The following is a 20,319-nucleotide window of genomic DNA, read 5'->3' on the forward strand; positions in this document are numbered from 1 at the left end:
AGCACCACGGTCGGGCGTGAGTCACATCCAGCCAAGGCAGAAATGAGATCATCAAACAGCATGGAAGGGAGCGTTCAGATTTTAAAACAGCAAATAGATTAGAAATGTTAGGGAGTCCAAGTTAATACCAAGTCCAACGTGGATCAAGACATAGTGAAACCCAGGGAAGCTGATCTTCGGAGTAGGGTGGAGGGAAGACATGGAATGGACCCACCGGGTATTCCAAAGGCTGGTTTCTGAATTGCAGTGGAAGAAAACTGCTGTTCCGGGAACTGTAGGGCTCACAAGGGGCCCAAAGAAGAGTACTGACAATTTAACAAAGGATACAAGTGTGCACCCTTTACAAATACCAAAGCTCAGGCTAAACTACCTATGTTCGAATACTGACTCTGTTATTGATGGGCTGGGCTGGGTGTGCACAAAGCTCCTAACCTCTTTGAATATGAAAATCTTCTGCAATGAAATGAAGAAACTGAAATACGTGCTCTGAAAAGTGGTTTTAAGCTTTAAAATTCTAAGAAGTTAAAAACTGGGAGAGGAGAATACAGGCCTCTTAAGTAAACAAAAGGCCCAGAACAACATTCTTTTGCTCCAAAAAGTAGAAAGGACCACTTGAAGACAGAAGCTTCAGCCCAGCTGTTAGACATAACCACAGCCACTCAACCCCACCTACCCTGGGCTGAGAAGGCCATGGCCTGGTCTCAGGACATTCCATCCCTTGGATTATTTGATGACGATGACGTCTCTGTCTCCTACCCTCCTACCAGGGTACGATTTTCTAAAAGCAGAGAAAATCCTTCCCAAGAAAATAAACACTCCCAAACAACTGTCCCATTCTGTTACCTATTTGGATTACATAATTACTATGAAGTAAAGACTTTCTGACACACCAAGGAAGAACGCTCAGCTTATAAGCTAAGCTGCCTTTTTCTCCACTGTCTGAGGTTCCAAAAAATCTTCTGCTCCCTAAAAAGCAGTCACCAGTGCCCACTGTGACAGTAATGAAAGCCCTGTCCTGCCTCCCCTCTGCCCAGAACAGAAACCAAGATCAAATATTTTTAGTCTGTGGGATATATCAGACCTGTATACAATATTCTTCAACAAGAATAATAAGTACTCTCACTAATGCCCCAAACTGCTCCGTACAGGGAGAGAACACTGGATAATGTTCCAGGCTCTGCTGAGGATAATTTAGATAATTGTGCATCTTTTTTTTTCCTACTGCATGTAAAATGGGGCTCCTAATGATTGATAACTGGCATTAATCAGCCACCAAGTAAAATAGTAAACTTCCTCCCCATCTACTCACCCACCAGTTATGAGCAGCTCCCCTTTCAAGAGTGTTCAGGGAAACCACCACTGGGCCACGCTGAGAAGCCCAGAGAGCACCATGCCAGTTAAGGTATCTAATCTTTTCCGGTTGATCTGGTTGAGGTCGCAATAAAAAGGCCAAGGGTTCCTTTTATAGCCTGCTCTAACTTGTTCATCTGGATTGATGTAGAAATATCCAGCAGCAATTTGCTCTTTGTGACTCCTCTCCAGGAATAAAAAGAGCTAGGATATTGCTGGAATGCGTCTTCATTCACAAGTCAGAAGGTGCACCTCCTCTCCTGACTGCACTTGGCTCATTCTGTTCTTGTGAAGATTAAATGAGATGCTATGTGTAAAGGGCTAAGAACCTGGTGCACACTAAGCTCAATGAATAAATGTTTGGAATTGGAGAAAATAAAACTCAAAGCGATTGTTCCTGGTGCTTATCAACTTAGTTGGGAGATTGAAACACGAGGCAACAGGTCCCTCGGCACCCTTCTAGAGATGTCTGTGCTATTCTCTGGTTTTCTCAGAATTCATCACTTTCATCACTTACTAGCAGTAACACAGAACTTTTCACAATTCCACAGGTACTCACACCACACTATGATCTCCCCACTCCCAGTGACAGAAATAACAGTGTCTGAAACAATGAGGATAGAAGCACAAAAGATCTTTAAACGGATGGCGCCTGTGGCTCAAGGAGTAGGGCGCCGGCCCCATATACTGGAGGTGGTGGGTTCAAACCTGGCCCCGGCCACAAACCGCAAAAGACCTTTAAAGAAATTCTACAAAGCCCCTTGACACTGTTCATGTGGAAATTTTGCAAAACAGTCAAACATCCCACAAACTAACATTGTCAGCCCGAGGAAAAGGATGGATAAAGCAGATTCTGAACATCCCAATGTAAAGCTTATGGCCACCTCCTAGAACAGACCCTAAAAGTCTAGCTCTCCTTCAAGCTTTAGGCTACAAATAAACTCTTCATAAGACAACAGCTCACAGTCTTTGGTATATGGCTCTGCTGTTACATATACACAGTATATTTTCCTTGCAAGCAAAAACCATTTTTCAATGTCCTTCATGAAAATAAGATATGCAATAGTAGGTTTTAGTATAACTTACAGCTGAATTTCCTAATTCACACAGGGAACACACAGGATACACTGGTTCACCTTCCTGGTGACATGCCATAGTATATAGCTATGCAGGAAATTTTAAAAGGCGGCAAAGTATATAGTGTCTGGACTCCCGCAAAGATGGTATACCTGCAACAGTCATGAACTGTGTAGCAAAGAAAGACTGGCCATTAAACTTTCCATTTTTATTTAGTATTGTGCCTTCTCAACTTGTAAAAGACCAGGCCATGTCACAATTTGTGTAGTTTCTAAATCATGTTTTTGAAAACACAAAAGGCATCAGTGTTATGCCTATTCAAACTGTAAAAGACCAGGCCCTTAGGCAATGCTTGTAGTTTCTAATCCATGCTTTTCCAAATGCAAAGGGCAGGTACAACCCATAACTTTAGAGAAGGGTAGGTCACGTGCTACCTCTGGCTGAACAGTTGGCTTATTTTACTAGGCATACGTTTTTATGGCAAACCTCTATTACCATGAAAGTGTGTGTTCTCTACAACTCAAAGTAACAAGTGCAACTTGTAAAAGTCAGGGTTTTTTTTTTTTTTTATTTAATACAGTCTAATCAAATAGTAACAGCAGTAAATAAACACTTTGAAAAAAAAACAGGCAGGTATCCCCCTATGTCTGGAAGAAAATTAAGTCAAAGTATTCTACATGGTAGAAGGGAGACATCTGCTAATGTCCATGGTTAGACAATTCAAGGACAACTTAGAAATATCTAAAGCCATTTCCAAAAAATCAATGGCAACAGGGGAGACACAGCTACTTCAAAGGGTAAAATGTCTATATCTACATTGGTTTTTATTAACAGGGACTGGGGTGCACCTGTATAGCACGACATTCTTGTCTTTAGCCTTAAAGGAAAAGAACAAGTCTTTTCCATTTGCACCAGGTTGAAATATTTCTGAAATAAGGCTCCCTTAAAATGGATTACTACAGTACTCATTCACAGGAGAGATTTCATACATGTAGTAAAAAGACAAATATGGGATTTTGCTTTTTTTGTTGTTGTTGTTGATTTGGTTAATTGCATAAAATGAAGGATAAATACTCACACGCATGACCTGTCTAACAAAACTCCTAAGTACATCAGAATGCAAAATATAAAATGTCCTAAAGTAGATTCTGATCACCAGGCATGTAAAATTGAAGTTAAGCCTTTGTCAGCTCAGTTCTTACACTTCTTTAGCGGAGCTCTTTACCTCTAGAGCCTGGACCTTTGACCTGATGTAAAGGAACCTCAGAAAGGCAAAGCATTCTGATAAACCGCTCCTTCCACCTTGACTTGGGACATTTAGGAAGGGAAACATCACCAGGCGAAAATGTTTCAGTGAGGGGGCACTTTAAATACTTAGCTACCTCTTTGCACATTTAAATTAGATTGACTTTAGCTGTTCTTAGAAAGGATTCCATGTAGTTAGTTCCAGAGCAGTCACTCAAGTTTTGGTTCTCTTTTACATAGCTGCATTCGGAGATACTCTATGTGAGGCATGTTTAGAAAAAGAGAAACGCTTATACCTGGAATTTATACTCTTCCAAGTAATCTTTTAGTCTTGTTGGTAAAGGCAATCCCCAGATGGTACTGGTACATTTGTTAATGGTGAGTCTACAGAGATGCTGCAGAGAAGGGGCTGACGTGTAGAGTGGTCTGGTCAGGTAAAGGTGAACGGTGCCGTTCCGGGGGGCTTCTGGGCCCGTCCGCTTATCCTTGCACATTTGAACATAGTAGTCGATCAGATGAACCACACTGTCAAATTGCTTAAGCTTGGACTTGACGCATATGATAGAGTCCAATCTGAATTTCCCTTCTTGGTATTCAATTCGTAGATTAGTTGGTCCAGCTGATGTTTTAACAGATATTGTTAGTAGGTAGTCTGAGTGCGAGCTATCTCTAATCAAGAAAGTTCCTTCTGGTGCCTCTTTTAATTTCTCTTTGGCTTCATTAACAGTCATACTTCCCCAGTACCATCCTGGGGTTTTTGTTCAAAAAGAAAAAGAAAAGAAGGTAAAATAGTTATTACAAGAATCTTTAGAATAGAGCGAGTACTTGGCAATAACTTTTCTAGCTCTTAAAGAAAGGAATGTGAAAAGTTTACCGGGGGCCACAATGAGTATTTTTGGTAGGAATTTAATGAAAACTTGGTTCCATTTTACAAACACAAACTGTGAGCCAGTTTTCTTTATTAAAAAAAAAAAACAAAAACTTTAAGTTCATCTTCTATGAACTATCTTTAAGATTTTCTTCTAAAGACAAGGACACGCTGGCTGGCAGAGCATGACACTTTTAACAATAAGTAAAATAAAGATTAAAATAAAGTTAGAAATTAAAGCCATGCTCTTAACCCAACTCCAGTAATTCCAAAAGAGTGAAAACAGAAGCAACTTTTTTGGATGGTTGGTATCCCTACTCCCTTCCCCCAAAGAATCTACTGGGTTGCGTCCCTCTGCCCAAAGCTCTAGAAAGCACCGCTATTTACTTTTATTTGTTTTAAAAGTAGTTCTAGTACCATAGCTTCTCTTAGCTGCTCTGATTACAACTATCTTATCAGTCATTGAGAAATGGGAAGCCCAGTGAATAATTAGTAATTCAAGTTTACAATCTTTGCTAAACTCATGGACTTTGCCCTAATCCAAATTCTGTCTGTTAATCTCCCCAAGAATCTCCAGTTGATCTTCCCGCACCATCTCCCCGGCCCATCTGGTTTTCAAGAGACTCAAAGACATTCTCCTTTCAAAAAGTTTAAACAATGAACCTCCCCTCACCCCCGGGTTTGCAGGGATACTCGCCTTCTGCCCGACCCTCCCGCGGAGGGCAGACCGGAACCGCAATCAAGGCAACTGTTCCCTCACCCGCCCGCAGTTGCTAGCAAAACTTCAGCTTTGCCTCAAACGTAGGTTTTTAGGATCCAGATTTTTGAAAGCCAGAATTATATGCCAGATATTTAATTTTATTTTCCTTCTTCGAATGCCAAGGGACGATACTGAGACGCGCAAAGCGCCTGTCTACGCTTCACCAAGCCGTACCCTGGGCGCGCCGGCCCAGGAAGCCGCGCTGGGCTGGGGATCCGCAGCCTGCGCTCCTCCCGGCTCCCGGGCATCCGCCCTCGCGGCGATCTGTCAGTCCAGGACTTGGCCGCCACCATCCCGGGCTGCAGCGGCGGCGCCGCCTGGCAGCCGGATGTGGCCGAGGCTGCAGGGAGCCCTGCACCCGCTTGCTACCCTTGCACCCCGCGCAAAGGGAGGCGCCGGGCGCTTTTCCTGGCGAGGGTTCGAGCCTGAGCACTTAACCCCGAGAAGCCGCGTTAAATAGTAAAAGGTTTTTCCAATAAGCCCTTTTCGCGCTCTGCCTTCCCCGGGCCCCCTGGGACCCTAGAGAACCGCTTTGCTTTCGCATTCCCAAGTATCCAGGGCCGTGCGGACGTCCTCTGTGAGTCCTTCCTCCACCCCACTCCCTGATCGAGGACGGGAAGCTAGGGGACGTGTTTTCACCCCATTCTTTGCTTCCCATGCCTGCTCCACGTCCCAGCTGTGCTCCCAGCCAGCGCAGCCCCCAGCCGCCTCTCTCTGGCGGCGCCCTCTCCCGCACGCGCCGCGGCCGCTCAGCTCCCTACCTGTTTGACCCAGCTCCCGCAGGGCCTTCGCCAGACGCGCCGCCTCCGGGGATGGCTCCTCCGTTGACCCCGCTGTCCCCCACTGGCTCCGCGTCCCTTCCGCGCCATTCCCGGAGGGCTCCAGGCACCGCAGGGTCATGGGATAAATATCACTGCGGCAAAGACAGGTGACTGCCCGAGCTGGGGTCAGAGAAGGGCTCACGTCCTTCCTGGAAGTCAATGGGAACCCTAAAACGCGTCCCTGCTGGGTGCCCGAAATGCTGGCAGAGGGTGAGGAGATAAGGAGCTGCCTGTTCCTTCTCCCCAGGTCCTGGCAGACTGATAGCAAAGTCCCTCGCAGACGTGGTCACCCTCAGATCGCCTGCAAAGAGAAAGTGTGTGTCTGTGGGGGGGGGGGGGTTGGGTCAGTCCTAACTGGACCCCTGCGGTTGGGTGGGGGTGGGGAAACAGAGACGTGGAAAATCCCAGGGACTTCTCCGCCTCTTTACTCCTACACCATTAACCCCAAGCATCCAGTTACCGCCCGGGCCCAGCTCTAAGCAAAGGAGGATAAAGAAAGAGCAGAGATCCCAGACTCCAGAGTTGGCCGGGGATGTCTGGAGGGCGGGGGTGAATGGGGGTGACTTCCAGCACAGGGCCTGCTTGCTGAATACCAGATTAGCAGCCTGGGAAGAGCAAGCAGTCTCCTGAGGGTCCAGTGGGAATAGGCTCTTGTCAAGGACAAGCAGAAACATTTAAAAAGAACAGTAGAGATCCCCAAATTGGCACTCCCATTTCACACGCGCGCAGCCCGAGGGCCCCTGGGAGGAAGCAACAACACACAAACTTGGTTCTCCGCCCTAAAGCGCAGCGGGGCTCCCAGGGCACCGGCTGCCAACCCAGGGTGCGGAGGCTGTAGCTGCAGGATCGCCCCCACCCATAGGCTGCCTGGCTCCCCTCCCCACGCTGCCCGGTGCCCACCCGGGGGCGCCGCGGCGGTAGCTCCCGGACCCGGCTGGCTGTCGCTCCTCTTGCTGCCGCAGGCGCTGTCGAGGAATCAGCCGGAGCGCGCAGCCCTAGCGGGGACTCGGAGTCCAGGCTGGGGCCGAGCGAGCCGCAGCTAGTGCTGCCGGACGCGCAAATCACTAACGCCGAGCCCTCACCTCGGCCGCCGCCTCCGCACCGAGCAGCCTCCCCAGCGGACACGGGGCGGAGGCATCGGGAGGGGCACAGGACAGGAGGGGTGTCTGCCCGATTTTCCCCCGCTGACATTTAATTTGGGAATGAGATGCCAGGGGATGCGACCCGCCCCGAGTTCGACGGCGGCGGCCAGAGTTCTCTGCGCAGAGTACGGACAAAAGCCCCGGGAAACAGTGCCTCAACACCCCCACCCCCCCAGGCTCCGGCACCCCCTCTGGACTCGGACTCTCCCCACCCCCGGGCAGCCGCCCAGTTTCCCTCCGGCAGCGACCAAGGAGATGGGAAGGAGGGAGGGAGAAAGGAAAGGAGGGCGGGAGGCTGGTGGGGAGGAGCGGGAGATCAGGTTATTAGGATTATCAATTTGATAGTTTTTTGCGGGGGGAACACCGGACACTTCCCGACGCCGAGAAGGAACCGAACAAAGCGGGCAGTATTGCCGGGCCGCAGGGCACAGCTGCCGCCCGACCCTCTCCCCCAGCGCTCCCAACTGCGGAAGCCCCGGCCGCGCCCCGCCGCCCTCCCCAGCGAGGCTCCTCGGGGCGGAGCCTTCGGGCTCCGGGCTCCGGTACCTGCCGCGGGCGCCGGAGCTGCCGGCGCTGGGGATCCTGAGGCTGCGCGCCCGGGACCTCGGAGCGCGCCGTCCGCGGCCCACGCAGCGCCGGCCGCTGCGGGCGAGAGGGCTCATGCTTCCGGGGAAGCCCTGCCCGCGAGCCGCGGCGGCGGCGAGACTTGGCAAGTGTTAAACGTCTGTCCCCGGAGCCGCGTGTGCGCGCGACTTCCCAGCTCGACGCACCTCCCTCGCTCTCCGCCTCCCTCCCCGCCGGCGCTCCCCTAGGCCCCGCCCGGCTGCTGCGGAGGCCGCTTTCCAGGAACTTTCCAGGAATCCGCCTCACGTGACCGCGCCCCGGCTACAGCTTTAAAGAGGCTCCGGCGCTAAAAAGCCGGCTGCAGGGAAGACCAGCTGGGAGCGCTTGGGCGCGGGGGCAGGCGCTGTGGACGCCGGGGACCCCACCCTCCTGTGACCGCCCCCACCCCAGGGTGCTCGGGGGCTAGCGAGCAAAGTCCCCGGCGCCGCCAACGCCGTTTCGGCGACAGGACCCCGCCCCCTCCCGTGCCAGCCAAGCGCCCCGGCCCAGCGCAGAATGGCCATCCTTGCCCCTGGATCCCCCGCGAGGAGTGGGCTCCTCTTTTCCTTCCCTCCGCGTCGCCTCGACGCGACCCTCCAGGACGCATATTTTGTGAGAGGGTGCAGGAGAGACTGGAGGGTCCTCGAAAACCTCCCCGGCGGGGGGTGGTCTCAGCGCTTTGGCAGGACGGGGACGCATTGCTGAGCCCTGGACGCTCGGTGCCGGTGGGAGCCGGCCTCAGGCCGTCCCCCGGGCCGGGTCCTGGAAGGCAGAGCGGGAGGAGAGCGGCGCCTCCTTAAAGGGCGCTCGCGGCCCTCAGTCCCCTCCCCCTGGCGCTCCGAGTCGCTGTCACCCGCACCAGCCCCGACCAGCTCCTCCCTGCCTCCTCTCCGCTCCCACGTCTCCTCCGCTGGACCCACAATCGCCGGGCGCGGGCGGGTCGCCCTTACCTGCGCTCCCGCGAGGTGTCAGGTGGCCGGGCCTCCGTGCCCGCAGTCCGGACAGCACCGGTCTCGGCGGATCCCTGCAGCGCTGGCGCCTCGGGCCGGGAATTCGGAAGGATCTCGGCACCTCTTTCCTACCCGGGAACTCTCACCTCCCACCGGGTTGGAGGCCACCTGGCCTCAGTGGAAACTCATCTCCTTGCTTGCACGCCCGCCTCCGAAATGTGACCTACTTTAAACGTGACCTACTTTTTCAAAACCATTAACACTCGTGGGAAAAGCGGACCCACAATTTTGATAACCATTTTTCTTTGAAATACTATTCTCTTGCATCACTGTTCAAAAGCTTGAAAGGTCAGTGGCCACTTTGAGTTGAAGCCGTGGCTATGGGGAAGTTGGGCGAGGAGGGGGAGGGGTGCGAGGGAGGCGCGGCTTACAAACCTCGTCTGGTGCTCCCCCTGCCGGCTCTGCGAGGAAGTGCGAGCTCGGGTCCAGCCTGGAGTGGGGGGAGCCAGGGAACAATGGTTTTCTCAGTAATTTTCCTGCTTTTGAGTAATTCTAGGCACATGATAAGGTGGTGAGCCTGGGGTGGGGACATTTCCCAGCTAACAAACGGCTTTGTTAACCACGGAGTCCTATGCACGGAATCATGTTTTGTTTTTTGGAAAAAAAATATTTGACCAAGAAGGTGGAGCTGAGTCTATTTAAAACCCTATGTAGCTGAATAATTTTGTGCAAGTCATTTGCCCTCTTTGGACCTCTGGACTTTTCTATGACATGAAGAGCTAGACTCGGGTTCTGGGTGAGGGACTGAGATAAATGAACAAACCAGATGCCACGTGGCATTTGTGAGTAATCTGAGGCCCAGAACCTTTTAAAAACCACTACCTCTCCCAGGTTTCACTACCTTCTAAATCAGGGGTCCTCAAACTTTTTAAACAGGGGGCCAGTTCACTGTCCCCCAGACTATAGTTTTAAAAAACAGCTATGAACAAATTCCTATGCACACTGCACATATCTTATTTTGAAGTAAAAAAACAAAACAGGAACAAATACAATGTTTAAAATGAAGAGCAAGTAAAGTTAAATCAACAAACTTACCAGTATTTCAATGGGAACTATGGGCCTGCTTTTGGCTAATGAGATGGTCAATGTCCAGTTCCATATTTGTCACTGCTCGTCGTAACAAGTGATGCAAGTGTGCATCAATCTAGTTCTGGTTGGAGATTTCAGACGTTTCATTCTGGAAAAAGTCTGTTCACAGACATAAGTGCTGCCAAAGATGGTTGCCATTTTGAGGGCATGGTTCCTGAAATCAGGATATGTCTCAGAGGGAGACATGCATAGAAATTAGGAAGGCTGCTTGACTTGAGTATGTCTTTCAGAGAGTCACAATTCTGTAGTTCAGCCAGTTCCATTTGGTAAGTTGTATCCACATTTTCAATGTCAATAGAAAATGGGTTACGGAAAACCTGTATGTCCTGTTCATGGAGATGAAGCTCTTTAAATCTAAATTGAAACTCCTTTTGCAACTTTTCCAGTGACTCCACACATGTTTTGTTTGGGAGTGCAACCAATGGTTTTTCCACTAACAGATTTTGAGTTGTAGGGAGACGACAGAAATTTTCCTCATTCACTTGTTTGATGAGGAGGCTTAATTTTACTTCAAATGCTTTCACATGTGATTGCATGTCACAGATGAGCTTCCCCTTTCCTTGAAGTTGCACATTGAAACTGCTGAGTAGCTTTGTTACATCTGTCAGAAAAGCAAGGTGCCATTTCCATTCTGCATCATTGAGCTCTGGTACTTCTTTGTTTTTTGAAAGCAGAAAAGCTGTAATCTGTGGAAGTAAGTCATAGAAATGTTTCAAAACTCTCCCTCAACTCAGCCAACGGACTTCTGTGTGGTGCAGAACATCTTCATAGGCAACGTTTAGCTCAGACAGAAATTCCTGAAATTGTCTGTGGTTTAGTGCATCAGCTCTAATGAAGTTAACACAAGATACCACAATTTTCATAACAGAGCCCCACTTCAGTGATTTACTGCACAGCACTTGTTGGTGGATGAGGCCATGTATGGCTATTGAATGAGAATGGTTATGTTTGTCCATTTCTTGGTTAATGTGAGCAATTATTCCTTTCTTGGACCCCACCATGCTAGGAGCACCATCAGTTGTCACACTGGCTAGTTTAGCCCAGTCCAGCTCCAAACCATTCACAGTTTGGCAAAACTTTACTTAGATACCCTCTCCTATAGTTGTTCCTTTGATGCTTTGCAGTGCAGCAAGCTCTGCTGTGACTTCAAAATAGTCATTCATCCCACGAATAAAAATTAGAAGTTGTGCAGAATCACGAACATCATTACTTTCGTCAAGTGCCAAGGAAAAATAGGAAAGTTTTTTGCGGAGTTTTGCAAATGCTGATGCAAATTGTCTCCCATTTCTTCAATCCTTCATGTAATTGTAGGTCCTGAAAGACTCACTGTACTAAATAAATCGGCCTTCTCTGGACACATCTCTTTGGCAACAGAAAGAAGGCATTGTTTAACAAATTCTCCCTCCATGAATGGTCTGCCAGTGCACGCTATTAGCTTAGCAACTTGAAAAATTGCTCGCAGTGATGAAATATTTAGCTGCTTCTGCTTCACAAAAGTATTTTGCTGAGTTGTCAATGTATATTTCAGTTTTAATATTTTATCCTTTCTCACTTCACCATATTTATTTTTGTGTTGAATTTGATAGTGTCGAGGCAAATTGTATTCTTTGAACACAGACACTATATTCTGGCATATCAAACACAGCTTTTTCCTTGTACTGCATGAAAAAGTAATCATAAGTCCACTGTTCTTTGAATATCCTAGACTCTGACTCAATTTTTCTCTTTCTTGATATCATTGTTTCCTAGGGATTCCAAATTACTATTAGTAAAATACCAATATATATATGTACAGTGCTCCAAAAACAATATACCAGCAATAACTTTGCCCACACAGAGACATATAGACTGCACTGCCCATCAATGTAGTCTAATCAGTGCCCATCAATGCAGCTGTGCCAGTCCACATCATTTCAGCCTCACCAGTGCCCATATTGGTGGAAGTCCGCTTTTACCTCAGGCTCACACTGGTGCTGTGCAGGAACCAGCATGATTATAGAGCTGGTTCCTCCACCACCTTTCCAGTTCACACTACCCTGTGTGAACCACACTGCGATCTATGAACTCGCATAGGAATCTGATCGCATGGGTCTTCTCACCCATGATTCCACTGCAGAAAAAAGAAGGCATATATGCCTTTTTTCTTCTGAATCTAATGCAAGTTCAGCCATACAAGCATATGGCTGAACTCGCACTGCTCAGAGATTGCAACAGTGTGAACCGGGGCTTACACAGCACACAAGATACAACATCATACACAACTGAATAGCAATCAGAATATAAATGCACTTACTGTCAGTTAAATTGGGTTTCCTACTCCTCGGCTGTCTGCAGTTCCCATGGGGCCCTAGGCAGATTACCAGTTTGGGGCCCCCATGCAGTAACATTGAGCAATGACCATTTACATTAACACTGACCGCTGACCATTTGCAATAACACTGACTGCTGACAATTTGCATTAATACTGAGTGTTGACCATTTGCATTAACACTGAGCACTTACAATTGTCATTACCACTGATCACTGACCATTTGCATTACCCCTGAGCTCTGACCATTTGAATTACCTCTGAGCACTGACAATTTGCATTAGCACTGAGGGCTGACTATTTGCGTTATCACTGTGATGCAACCCCCCCAGAAACCACTCCCAACCAACTAACCAACTTTAAAAAAAAAAAGCTCTCTTAACTTCAAAAAAAGGCGCCCCTTATTTGCAAAAAAAAAGACCTCCTAACTTCAGAAAAAAAAGGCCCCCCTTAACGGCCAATAAAAAGGCCCTACTAACTACAAAATAAAAAAAAATAGACATCCTAACTTCAAAAAAAAAATAAATCCTAACTTGTTCTTATCGCAGTCCTTAGGCAGCAGTAGGCTCTGCACAGGCAAGCTTGTGACTCCTCCCATCACACCCGAGACTGAGAGGAGTTGAGAGACAGAGAGAAGGAGGGGAGTTGGAGAGTGCAGAGCACATTCCACACATGCGCACTGTGAGCCCAGGACCAGTGGGCTGCTAAGCAGGACAGGCAACGGCTGCAAAAACACCCGGCGGCGGCCCTGATAAATGTCCTCGGTGGGCCGCAAGTGGCCCACGGGCCGTAGTTTGAGGACCCTTGTTCTAAATTATTCTATAAGGCTTCTCTTTACTTGGTAAGAGAATCCTAGAGGAAGGGTGTACCCATGCTTCTGTAGTTTAAATTAAAAGGTATTCTTAAAATTTGTACAAAGATTAATTTATATTTTAGTTGGTTGAAATGAATCTCCCAGCAACTCTTTAAGTCTTGCCTGTTGCATTTGCACATGCTGTTTCCTCTTACTAGAATGCACCTCCCGAGAAGGGCTGCAGGGCTGGCTCTCATCATTCAGGTTCTAGGGCAAGTCACCTCAGCAGAGAATCGTTGTCCATGAAGATCACAGTAAGCACAATAGCAGCTATAGGGAAAACAAGCTTTGTACCGAAGAAGGATTTTTTACTTTTGTATATAAAATGTTTCTCAGCAATGCCTAGGGTTTTGCTGGCCTTTTTAATCCTCAAGAAACAAATGCAAGAGCCACATAGGAAAATATTTCTGAGGTCATATTAATGGGAGAAAAAGTAGAATATGAAATTATGTCTAAATTATGATTATATTATAAGATTGTGTATGCATGTGGGCAAAAACAGAAGGAAATGTGGAGAAATAAAAGCAGCTGTTTTTAGAAAGGTGGCAGGATGTAGGCGAATTTTAAATTTGACTTCCCTTGAGGCAGGAAGATCACTTTAGGCCAGGAGTCTGACACCAGCCTGAGTAAATAGCAAGACCCTAAAAAATTTGTTTTAATTTTTTACTTTAATACTATTCCAGTATTTTTCCTTTTTTTTTTTTTTTTTTTTTTTTTGGAGACAAGTCTCACTTTGTCGCCCTCAGTAGAGTGCTCTGGCATCACAGCTCACAGCAACCTCAAACTCTTAGGCATAAGTGATTCTTTTCCCTCAGCCTCCCAAGTAGCTGGACTACAGGCACTGCCACAATGCCCATCTACTCTTTAGAGAGGGGTTCTTGGCTGATCTTGAACTTGTGAGTTCAAGCAATCCACTCATCTCGGCCTCCCAAGAGCTGGGATTACAGGTGTGAGCCACTGTGCCCAGCTATTTTTCCCATTTATTTTTAGTTGATATAATCATACATATCTATGGGATAGAGTGACATTTCACTTCATGTGTTATATATATATGCTATTTTTATATATATTCGGTACCCACAATTCTACTCTCTACTTCCAAGTTCAAAATTTGTTCCAGTATTTTTGATAGTCATTGTTTTTCTAAAGTTGCATGTGTGTTAACATCTTCACCTCCTCTGAGGGAGTGGGGTATAGTGTATAGACCTTATAACTCCACTCCTGAAGGACCTCTCTTCTGAGCTCCAGACCTGCCACTCAGCATCACATTCAGATGTCTAAGAGGTATCTCCAATTTAACATGTCCCAAACTGAGACCTGATAATTCCTCCCGGCTTAAGACAAAAACAAAACAAAACACTCCTGTGCTTTTCCCCACTTCTGAAAATATCCATTCTAGTCTTCATTTGCTTTAGGCTGAGCCGTCAGTAACTGCTGTCATTGTCACACACCCCACAACTGACCTGTCAGCCAACCCTTTGACGCTGGTTTCACAATAAACCCAGAACTGAAGCCTTGCCGTATGTCCACAGCATGCCACTCAAGCTGCCCTCGTCTCTGCCTGCTCAGTGGCCCTCCCTGCCCCTCTAACAGTAGCGAGAGTGATTCTGCCTAATCTAAGTCACTTCATGTCTCTCCTCTGCTCCAACCCAGACGGCTGTGTCACCAGGAGTGAGAGGAAAACCCTGCTAGCCACTTGAAAGGCCCTGTGAAATCCGGTTCCGTTGACCCTCTGATCTCATTCCCACCTGCTCTGTTCTTTGATCATTCTGCTCAAGTTACTGCAGACTCTTTGCCAATTCTAGAACATACCACCCTGCCCTCCCTCAGGGCCTTTGCATTTGCCGTCTCCTCTACTTCTCATGGTCTTCTTTCGGACGGGCACATGGTTTGCTTCCTCACTTCTTCATGTCTTTATTTAATGCCCCTTCCTTAGTGAGACCTTGCCTGAGCACCCCATTCACAATTGACCTGTCCCCTCACAATTCTTTCTCTTCCCTGCTCTAGTTTTTCCCCTAGCTCTGATCACTATTTAACCTAGTTTATGTTTTATTAGTTGTCCAACTTCCTGTCTCCCCCCACTCCCACTAGAAGGTTAACTTCATGGATTTGTACTTGCATTGTTCACAGCTGTATTTTAGTACCTGAAATGGTTCCCAGCATGTAGTAGGCATTCAGCATAATTATTGGATGAATGAATGAGTCAGCGCCACATTTAAAGTGAAACTGCCCAGGTATGAATTCTCACTGCACCACCACTTGCTTCTTATGTGATCTTTGGCAAGTTATTTAGCCTCCTATGGAGACAGTAATGGTACCTATCTCAGAAGGCCATTGTGAGAATTAAATGAGATAATCTATGAAAAGTGCTTTGGCACTTAGCAAAACACAGTAGAGCCTCCATAGTGGACCACCTCCCTATGTTGACCACCTCTTTAAGTTGACCTAATTTTCATAGACTGGACACGCACCACATGTGCACATCAGTACAGAATTCCAAGTTCCTTATGTTGACCACTTCCTCATGTTAACCAGTTTGTTACAGTCCCTTGGGTGGACAAATAAAGAGGTTCTACTTTAGTTAATAAAGATTAGCTGTTGTTTCAACTATCATCGTTTACTCTCAGTTTGGATTTTTCCCCTATGGATAAGATTGTCTTACATTGGCCTGTAAGAAACTTAACCATCGTCCCACCTTCCCTTCTACAGCTGCCTGAGAACTTCATCTAGTCAATTCCCTGGAGCTCCCCTTCAGCTTTAAAGCGCACAGAGATAGGGTGTCAAAAGTGATTCCATTTTTTCTAGATTTTCAGGGACATTTCCCTTGGGTGGTACAGGTCGATCTTCAGGGAACTGTCTTTCTACGTGAGGCAGGAAGGGAGAAAGACATATTCACACAGCTGGAGAGTTTCTTTCATTGCTTGCATCGAGGAGTCACCAAAGCTTGGAAATCTCTGTGTGCCAAATCAGAACCGGAGGCCTTTGGTTTTGCAAAGCATATGTTCTAATACTGGAATTGTCAAGTACACCACACTGGGCTTCTGCCAAGTTTTTTGGTCTTTTTGGGGGGGGCTGGAGGAGCAATAGGATGGTCTTTGTCAATTGTCTGACATGACATGCCTATGGGCAGAAGGTACACTTTTAAGTGTCCACCATCCTCTCCTTTTAGAGTTTGTCATCTCCCTGCCACAGCCACCACATACACACACACACACAGCCTCCTCGCCCAGTCCCTGTGATTCTGGGACCCACACTTCTGGAGAGCATGTGACCCAGGTCAGCTAGTAGGAATGTCTCCTGCCCTCAGACACAGGGGCTTATCCAGTATCACAATGCCAGGAGGCCAACCCGATTATTTTTGTCAAGATTTGCTGTGAACACTGCAGGAGAATGGCAGCGCCCGTAGCTCAGTGGGTAGGGCACCAGCCACATACACCAAGCCTGGTGGGTTCGAACCCAACCGGAGCCAGCTAAACAACAATGACAACTGCAACAGAAAATACCCTTGTGGCATTGTGGCAGGCGCCTGTAGTCCCAGCTACTTGGGAGGCTGAGACAAGAGAATGGCTTACGCCCAAGAGTTTGAGGTTCCTGCGAGCTGTGATGCTACGGCACTCTACCAAGGGTGACATAGTGAGACTCTATCTAAAATAAAATACAACACTGCAAGAGAAGCAGTCTCTCTCTCCTTCTGGGATGATGAGCAGTAATGACCATGTAAGTCAATTTTGCCACTACGTGGAGGGACCCAGTCAAAGAACAAAGGCTGCAGAGGAGGAAGCAGAGCTGAGGTTTGAGGGAGAGGGACTATCCCTGAGCATTTGAATGCAACAGTGCTGGAAGTTGCCTGACCCTGGGGCCTCTCAAGCACAGGAGACAATGTGTTTATTTTTCCTGACCTGGTTTGATTTTAGTTTTTGTAACATAGTAGCTAAAGGCATTCTCAATGGGTACGGTGGCTTGCATGTGGGCATAGTTAGGGGAGGGGACAGAATATGAATTGAGAGGAGGAAGGCAGAGCTGCCTTCTACTTTAATGAATATCTCCTACTTTTTGCATGGTGCCACTCAGCATGAATTCCCTTTTATAATGTCCTACTTGCTCTGTCCCCAGATTGGGGGACACTCACCGGTGGGCACAGGAAGAGGGAAAGGGAGCAGCTGCCACGGGGTTAGTGCTCTGGGTTAGGGGTGGGAACAGGGAGAAGGGAGGCAGATGGCTTCCTCTTGGCTTCTGGGGCCCAGGAACATGATTAATGGCCATTTCCTCAGGCTTCACCCCCCTCGTGGAATGGAGGGGAGTCATGTTCTAAGATAGTGGTTGTCAATGCTATTATTTCACAGACTTCTCAGAAATTCTGATAAGATCTAGAGACCAGAAGTCAAAAACCACCTGCCTATGGGACTGTGTTTGACTCCTCTAGAATGTTATGGTTGGTGTGCCAGGATTATTGAAAGAATGTGAACTGAATTAAAAATGTAGAGATTTCACCCCCGAAGAGATCCAGATTTCTGCTTTCTTTAACCAACCCTAAGATCTGGGCCGGGTGCTGTGGTTCACATCTATAATCCCAGCACTTTGGTAGGCTGAGCTAGGAGGACCACTTGAGGCCAGGAGTATGAGACCAGCCTGAGCAACATAGCAAGACCCCATTCCCGGAAAATTTAAAAAGCAGCCACCCATGATGATGCCCACCTATAGAACCAGCATGTAGGGAGGCACAGGCAGAGGATCGTTTGACAAGTTTTAGACCAGCCTGAGCAACATATGCTGGAGCCTAGGAGTTTGAGGCTATGTGAGCTAGGATGATATCACTACATTCCAGCCTGGGCAATAATGTAAGACTCTGTCTCAAAAAAAAAAAAAAAAAAAATCTGTCCCATTGCCTTGATCCCGTCCCTCAAGGCAGTGGTCAACTGGGCCAGAGTAGCAGCTACCCCTTTGGAAGGCCTTGCCCTCCCATTCCCCTCAGTCCCTCCAGCCCCATGAGGGAGTGTCACTTGTCATTGGTCATCACCCTTGCCTTGTTGTTTTTCTTATCATGGCGAAAAACTTTTCTGGACTCAAGTCTCTACCAGAAGTGGGGGAAATAAAAGAGAGACCTAAAATACTGACTATATCAGAACAAAGAGGAGAGAGGGAGACTATTCCTCTGTGTTCAATAGGCTGAGTTCTTACACCAGACCTGATTCATCTTTCTATAGGCTCTATAGGTATTTATGTGCAGGCTGCCTTTCTCTGCAGCAAAATATTCTGGAGGCACAGAGAGAGAGGGTTAATCAACAACCTGAAGCCTGACTATGAAGACCCAGGGGCTTAGTAATCTCAGGGGAGAACCTTTGTTCTAAGAGAACAGATGGTTGGTCTCTGTTAAGGTACCACTGAAAGATAAAGGTCTGAATGGGACTCTCCTTATTAGACTCAGTCTGTATATTCAGAGGATCATCACCCATAAGAAACAGGTGTTGAGAAGGACACTGTTTTGTATTTTACTTCCTCCTCCCCCACAATGCTCTCTGGCCTCCTTCTTGCCCAAACACACCAAGCCCGCTCAGGGCCTTTGTACTTGCTATTACCTCTGAAATGCTCTTTCCCCAGTGTTTTCTCTTCATTTATGTCTTTGCTCAGAGAGGGTTTTCTTTTCCATTGTCAATGACCATTTCTTTCTCTTGCTTTAATTTTCATTCTAACACTTGATCACTACCTGACATTATAATGATTATTTATTTGTGTTTATTGTATTTTTCCCACCAAAACATAGCAAGGACTTCATTACATTCACTACTATTTTCCCAGTGCCTAAAACAGCTCCTGGCCCTAGTAGATACCCTGGGTAGGTACCTAATATAAAGTTGTTGAATGAGGCTAGGCACAGTGGCTCATGCCTGTAATCCTAACATTTTGGGAGGCTGAGGCAGGAGGATCACTTGATCTCAGGAGTTCAAGACCAGTCTAAGATAAATGAGACCCCCATCTCTACTAAAAATAGAAAATTAGCGGGGCATTGTGGCAGGTGCCTATAGGCCTACCTACTCAGAAAGCTGAGGCAGGAGGATCCCTTGAGGAGTTTGAGGTTGCTGTGAGCTAGGCTGACACTATGGCACTCCAGCCTGGACAACAGAGTGAGACTCTGTCTCAAAAAAAAAAAAAAAGGGCGGCGCCTGTGGCTCAGTCGGTAAGGCGCCGGCCCCATATACCGAGGGTGGCGGGTTCAAACCCGGCCCCGGCTGAACTGCAACCAAAAAATGGCTGGGTGTTGTGGCGGGCGCCTGTGGTCCCAGCTGCTCGGGAGGCTGAGGCAAGAGAATCGCTTAGGCCCAGGAGTTGGAGGTTGCTGTGAGCTGTGTGATGCCACGGCACTCTACCGAGGGCCGTAAAGTGAGACCCTGCCTCTACAAAAAAAACAAAAAAAACAAACAAAAAAAAAATTATAGAATGAATGAGTGAATCTAATGTGTCTATGAAGGAAGAAATGGGAACACTTTTACCAACTTTTTTCTGGCCTAGATCCACTTAACTTTTTCATCTTCCTCTGGATAGATGTGCTTCTCAGCTTACTCTTTCGCTTACCCTTCAGACTCTGGTCTGCCACCAAGAGGAACTTGGCTTTCTAGAAGTTTCTCCTACGTCTATGAGCCTGACTCCATTGCCTAGTACCTAATAGATGGCATTTATAGATAGAGTCACCCATTCAACATTCATGAGTACTTAAAATGTTTCAGGCCTTATACAACCCAGGGGTGCAAGGTGGACTCAGGCTTCTCCTTAAGGAGGTTTCAGTCTAGTGAGGGAGAAACTATCAACAGATTATTCTAACAAAAGGTGAAAAGCTGTGGGGGGAATGCACAGAATGGTTCTGCAAACAGCTGGAAAGCACCATTCCAACTACCTTGGGATGTCGGGAAAGGCTTCACAGAAGAGGGGAACTTGATCAAGCCCTATAACTTCTCCGAATTTTTATTTTCATATCAGTGTTGTGAAAAATTTGGACTGGATGAGTTATTAAGTTTCCTTCTCCTTTGAATCACCTCCAGTTTCTGTTCTACAACCTTCAAAGAGCAGTTGATGGTGTTGTTAGACATAAGCCTGGACAGCTTCTAGGTATGTTTGACTTTCCAGTTAAGTTCACAAGGGTCAAGGCCTAGTGTGATGATGTGGTAAGCAGAACAGGAAGGAGAAATACCTATTAGTAA

The 20,319-nt window shown here is 47.3% G+C and overlaps 1 protein-coding gene across 6 annotated transcripts in view; it reads right to left on the minus strand.

Moving 5' to 3' along the window:
• Positions 1 to 11,498, minus strand: part of CRADD (CASP2 and RIPK1 domain containing adaptor with death domain) — a 286,998-nt gene extending 275,500 nt beyond the window's left edge. For 2 of the 6 annotated variants that reach the window (XR_008378690.1, XR_008378689.1), the window contains exon 1: positions 6,062 to 6,282. Coding sequence is in view for 3 of the 6 variants with exons in the window: in XM_053582444.1 (XP_053438419.1) it covers positions 6,062 to 6,169 (108 nt within the window). In the remaining 3 variants the exon portion in view is untranslated. Of the gene's footprint in view, positions 1 to 6,061; positions 7,323 to 8,816; positions 9,223 to 9,911 lie in introns of those variants that run through there. The other 4 variants (XM_053582444.1, XM_053582443.1, XM_053582447.1 and 1 more) reach the window with 4 other exon arrangements.
• Between the last annotated feature and the right edge of the window lie 8,821 nt (positions 11,499 to 20,319).

The sequence above is a fragment of the Nycticebus coucang genome, chromosome 3 (genome assembly GCF_027406575.1).
Source record: "Nycticebus coucang isolate mNycCou1 chromosome 3, mNycCou1.pri, whole genome shotgun sequence".
NCBI classification, from domain to species: Eukaryota; Metazoa; Chordata; class Mammalia; order Primates; family Lorisidae; genus Nycticebus; species Nycticebus coucang.